The sequence below is a fragment of the Dipodomys ordii genome, unplaced genomic scaffold, assembly GCF_000151885.1.
Source record: "Dipodomys ordii isolate 6190 unplaced genomic scaffold, Dord_2.0 Scaffold3, whole genome shotgun sequence".
Classification (NCBI taxonomy): Eukaryota; Metazoa; Chordata; class Mammalia; order Rodentia; family Heteromyidae; genus Dipodomys; species Dipodomys ordii.
Genome location: NW_012267219.1, coordinates 36,853,836 through 36,859,835, shown reverse-complemented (window position 1 = coordinate 36,859,835; position 6,000 = coordinate 36,853,836). Strand labels below are relative to the sequence as shown.

The 6,000-nt window shown below is 41.8% G+C and overlaps 1 protein-coding gene across 1 annotated transcript in view; it reads right to left on the bottom strand.

Annotated features, from left to right (window-relative positions):
- Nucleotides 1-310: 310 nt before the first annotated feature.
- The window catches only part of Polr3b (polymerase (RNA) III (DNA directed) polypeptide B), a 91,721-nt gene continuing 86,031 nt past the window's right edge, over nucleotides 311-6,000 (bottom strand). Inside the window, exons 27-28 of the mRNA XM_013022600.1 lie at nucleotides 4,300-4,473; nucleotides 311-784 (exon numbers count right to left, since the gene is read on the bottom strand). Of these exons, the coding sequence (XP_012878054.1) occupies nucleotides 655-784; nucleotides 4,300-4,473 (304 nt within the window). The 3' untranslated portion in view covers nucleotides 311-654. The remainder of the gene's footprint in view (nucleotides 785-4,299; nucleotides 4,474-6,000) is intronic.

The window sequence follows — 6,000 nt, the reverse complement described above, 5'->3', positions numbered from 1 at the left end:
ATTATCTCTCAGTATGGCTCAACACAGTTGTAGTAGCCGACAGCATTCTTGTTTAACTAGGTAGGAATATACTTATATTTCACCATGAAGTTGAGGTGTGTAAAGGTAAGGTTTAACTGTTGGGAAAACAGTTCTGGATACAGTACCAGATAAGAATACCTCACTCACTTCATGGCCACCAAATTGACTTCTTAGAGACTCCAGGCTGCTCAGGATAAGGTGTCCCAACAAAACCCACACCTAACAATTTAAGTAAAAGTCTTCACACCCCCAAGTCTCATGAGAACCTGGGGCTGTGGTCACTGGAGGACTTAAACCTTCTTCAAGACCAAGGTCTTTCTCATGAGTAAGTTTCAGCCTATCAGAACACAAATAGGATAGGATATGTCCCTCATTCCCTTGTGTGTCAGACCTCACTGTAGTCCATGGTGTTAACATGGCTCCCAAGGCTCGAGGCTCACTGATCAAGGTCGAATAGTCAGTCTTCTGAACACAAAATGTTTCTCTATCAGTTTTGTTGGTTTTGCTTTGGGGAAAGAAGATAACCCCTTGAGTTGTTCACGGGGGAGGAGGGAGAGAGTTCCCAGGCTCTGCGCTTTGCTCGGTGTCAGACTGGCCTGGCTGTCTTTTCAGTAGCTGCCGGCTCTGCTTCGCTCACTCGTTGTACTTGGACAGTTTGAGCCTGGGGATAATGTTCATGGACTGCAGTTCTTGGAAGAGCAGCTTGCAGGCATAGGGGATGCGGAGGGAAGACACGTGGCAGGACGACTTGCAGTAGTGGCACCTGAAAGCCAAGTCAGCACCGTCAGCAGGACAGCGACTCAGAGGGAGGCCTGGGCGGAGGACCTGCTCTGCCAGGCCCTCCCTTCATAGGATTCATTTTCTATTCCTAAGGGTTCACGGACATTGGTAAACACACACGTGACCAGAAAATACAAGAGGCAACATAAAAAACAGGACAAAGCTCACTCTCCGGTTTCAAAAGCATGCAACTTAAATCAGTAACTACTATCAGATTTCTAGATCTTTCTCTTTAAAATGCAAAAACATTTGCTTATATACTGTTTTCAAATAGCTCTAGAGATAAGAACTATCAGAGATTTACTGGGAGTTAGACTTCTTTGTTGTTGAAAAAGTTTTCAACTGGCTCAATCGCTCTGTACTTGATGATTCTGATCAAGATGCTCTAGAATTGCAATTCCGATTTTGTCCCTGAGATACATAAAGTCTGATGGAAAAGACAAGACTTTTGAACAGGAGAGTAGAATCCAATCAAGCTCTTCAGACTTGGCTATTTCTTAGTATTGAAGCTACTATATGTACAGCAAAGTTATCCTTGTGAAAGCTAAGAAATGTGTGCATGCATTGTTGATCTCTACATTAAGGTCAAGTACATAAGTAACTATGTATGCGTGTATATATACATTTATGTACTCATATAATGCATATACATATATATACACACACTTGTATAGACAGGTGCATATGTATATGTAGCATAGACACCTTATATTTCAACAGATATGCAATGTATGAGACACATCCTAAGGAAGAAACTTGACCCCAATATGCAGTAAACTAATGTTTTAGGACAAAGGCTGCACAAGGAGGCGGCTGTGGCCACACATGAGAAATAACTGTCCAGTGAAATGTCCTCTCTGAGCTAATTATCTTAATAGGAGTTCTCTTTTGTGACTTCTGCCCTTTGTGTCCTCCAAGGAACAACAGTCTTACTGTAAACCTCCCCATAGCAATGCCTTGCTAATGTGCGAATCTCCCATGGAGGCCAGCTCCCAGGTTCTGCACTGCTCTAATTAGTCAGCCTCCATTGTGCGGATCATTATAGGACGGTGTCCATCCTGCGTGGAAGGCCTGTGCTCGCTCTCCTCCCACTCTGCCTCACACGCCATCAGGTAATGATGGGAAAAATGACAGCATCATTATGCGGCAGCGGCCAGAACACAGCACGCGAGCAAGCAGCCTGACTACAGAATGGATCAGGATGTTTCTCTGCTGGTAACAGGGTACAAGCAAGCCACTCAAAATCAGACAGAAAACATTATGGTCTGTCTAATTGCAGTAAAGATCCTCCAAATGTATAACCTGATCAAGTCACTTTTAAAGGTCTGCACATAGGATATATACAGAATCAGACCTTGCCATCAGATGACCAATATGTGAGACAGAGTCCAAGCAGAAGAGCCAGGGATTGAACAAAATACTGCTGATATATACACCTTCCCGCTTATATCTGTACCTGCGAATGCAGGGGTGGGGGTGGGGGGAGGAGAGGGGTCCAAAGGGTGCAAGTGAATCTGGTTTACGGTTTCCTTTCAATGGAAGGGGAAAAAGATAATAAAACTGTTTTGGAAGTTTCATAGCCTCTATTTTTAATGAAATAACTTTTCTGCATCATATTTTCAAAGAAAATTACTTAAAATTCCTGGTGCCAAATTTGATGATTGAAGCATGGAAGTAGGTCCCAGACATCTTCCTATTATACTATTTCTTTTCTTCCTTTACTTTTTTTTTCTAGTTACACTGCTCAGACTATGAAAAGCAAGCTCAATATGCATTTCAAAAGATGAATGGACATCTCAGGACTGAAACAAACCCCCATCTCATTGATATAAGAAAGAGGCAGGCTTTTTCTCAGAAGAATGTCGCCCATCTCTGCAAGCTTATGAAAAGAACAAACTGCAAGTGGCTACCTCTTCTCTTGGCTTCTAAAATGAAACCATTTCTTTATAGATGGGACTCATCAACTCTTCTGCACCAGAATCATAAAACAATGAGCTAAAAGGATTTGTCCTTTAGTTAGCAAGGATAGACTGTGTTCTAAGGAAATGCTTGTTCTGATTGCTGATTTGCTTTATCCAACTAAGAAACTGGCAGCTTAGGATGGCAGAGGTTCAACTGTCCGGAAGGAGGCCCTGGAGGACTCAGTGGGAAGAAGGTAGCCCATGCACTCTTCAACCCTACCAATGATGGCTCATAATGTCCTCAGGGTAAGGCCTCTCCACAAAAAAGAGGCTCTGGGCAGGGCAGGTGAGAGGGACACCGCAGAGATGTGGCTGTCACCCTTCCCCATAGTACCTTAGACCTTGTGAGACTTTGCCTCTGATAAAAAAATGAGTAGGAACTGGGAATCACTGGCTCTCTTGTCTGCTGAGGGATTTCAGGGCTCTAGATCATGGCTATCGTTAAGTAGAGCTTAGGTAGAGCCATTACAGCTAGGAAAGGTAATTACACAAATAGAGAAGAGCATGATTGGCTTTTGTATGCCAAGCTCACTATAGAAATAATAAACTACTCTCTATGTAACCTACTTATTGGCAAGCCTACAATAGCAGGGGATCATTTAGCAATGACTTAGAAAAAAACCCCAAAAAACTAGTTCTGGGCTTGAACTCAGGACCTCATATTCTCACTCAGCTTTTTGCTGACAGCTGGTGCTCACTCCACATCTCTACTCTCATTAATTGGAGGTAAGAAACTTGTGGATTTGTTTGCCCAAGCTGGCTCTGAACTGTGATCCTCAGATCTCAGCCTTGAGTAAGATTAAAGGTGTGAGTCACTGGTGCCCAGCTTGGCAACTACTTCTTTATGAAGCATCATCCAGACTCCAGGCTGGAGAATCAGGGGCTGAGGAAACAGCATGCAACCAGAATGATCTAGGAGAAAGTGCTGTGGGAGTGGCCCTTTATCTGTCTTGTGTACCACTGTACTGGGGTCCAGATAGTGCCTAGCACTTGGCAGATATTCACTGATGGCTCCATGATGACTAAGACAACCACGGTTCCCATGGACTAAGTAGTCCGAGTGTGAAGCAGCTTGCCACAGCAGAGTGCAGTGCAGACAAGAGATCAGAGCATCAGGTCATGGTCCTAGCTCTCCACCATTTCCTGTAGGATGTGGGGCAGTATTTGGTTCTGAGTCAAAAGCCACAAATGAGTTTTTCAAGTTTATTTTTTCCCCAAGAGTTTCTTTAAAAGGCTATAATTCTAACATTTAGCAATGTTATCTGCTAGGATTCTTACAAGATTGAGATACTAAAAAGGAGATGAAGTCTGTACTTCTTGGGAACTTAAACTCCAGTAGTATAGAACACAGAGCATCACACAGACAAAACAAGCATGAACTTAAAGATTCTTGACCACAGGGATGCATGGATGGGGACAGGACATCAGTGATCATATGGACACCATGGGACTGTGACCAGGGGGCTAGGGGAAGTCCTGCAGCTGTGACTTATTAGTGATATAGCATGATGTGGCCTAAGAGACCATGTTGACTTACCAGCCAGAATATCCCAGAAGTCCACACTGTCCACAGACATCAACTTCAAAGGCATCACTTGAAATCATCAGTCTCTCCAACAAAAGCATACTAGCTCCATAGCCGATTAAACAGTCACGTTCCATTTCTCCCAGACGCAAGCCACCATCACGAGATCGCCCCTCGGTGGGTTGCCTTTGAAACAAGTTATTAGACAAATGTTGTTATTATTATGTTGAACAGAGAGGCTAAGCACAGACACAGGGCTCAGCTGAAGCCAAAGCACTCATAGTCAGTAACCCTGAGCTTGCTGCCCCTCTCCTTGCTGGGAACACCTGGGTCAAAGAGCTTTGATAGAGAAAAAGAACACTGGAAGTGTTCTTAAATGAAATGACACAACTATAGTATTACAGACAGGAAGTATGAATATATTCACAAAGAACCAGAAAACACCATTAGTATTACTGTCACAATCATTGATATCAGGAAATAATGTCTTTGAGTATCTTCTGGAGATGTCTCAGTATTCTGTTATTTAAAAGCAAGTAAATGAAGCAGAACAGACTATAGTAGCAACCTGGCTCCAAGTAATTCCTGCCAGGGCTCCAGGACTCTGTGTCTGTGTGTGTACTAAGCTTAATCTATACTAATATACTGATATATTTACACAAAATACAAATCTATTGCATAATACAACCAATAATATCAATAAGTATACTTATAAATAAATATGTGTTATAAAATATAAACAGAACCAACATATTATTTAATATATTAAATATCTACAATTATAAAATATAAACAGAATATATTATTTAACGTATTAAAACATATTTATATATGAATACACATATGCTAAGCTTAAGAAAACTATTTTTTTCAATTCTTTCTCAGCCTGCATTAGTTTCCACACATTTATCAGATATTCCAATCAATCTCACCCCTGTGTATCATTTTCTCTCCCCCAAACACTTTTTAACAGCTTTCATTGTTCTAGTTTCATAGGTCTATTTTCCCCAGTTCATCCTCTTTCATAGCCTAAGCCCCTCCCAATCAGACCCCTCCCACAGAGTCTGTTTCTCTCCCCAGTGCCCTGCCCCAGGCCCTACTGATCAACAGCTTTCACTGAGGCTCTTTATGCTATCTTCATATAGTAGTTGCAGTATATTCAAAATTATTCACTCTTTCTTTTTCGATGCCCTTCTCTTCCTTAGCAGTCTCTTAGATTCAAGCTGTGTTTATCCATTTATCTAATTATGTATACATGCACACATACATATATACATGTTTATGACCGTGTATGTCTTTTAGGTCTAGCTTCCACATGAGTGAAAGCTTACAACTGTCTTCTTTTTTGAGCTAAACTTGTCTTGCTTAATTTGATGTCCTCCATCTATTTTCTTGCATATGACATGATTTCATCTTCCTTTATGGCTGTGAAATATTCCACATTATGTATGTATGTACATATGCATGCATGTATGTATATACATTCATGTAAATACACACTACAGGATTCTCACCTGGCAGGTGTTTTATTCATGTTAGTCAAATAGTGGCTTTTTTTTTGGAATGCCCAAACTTTGACATCTCAGGAAAACAAACATTGTTGGGTCTGTTCTGTCTATGCATCTCGCATGTAGTTGTGTGGACTGTGCTGTTCTGACTGGTCTGGTTGCACAGGCACCACTGCCAACACCTGGGCAGTGCGGGAGGTCTGAC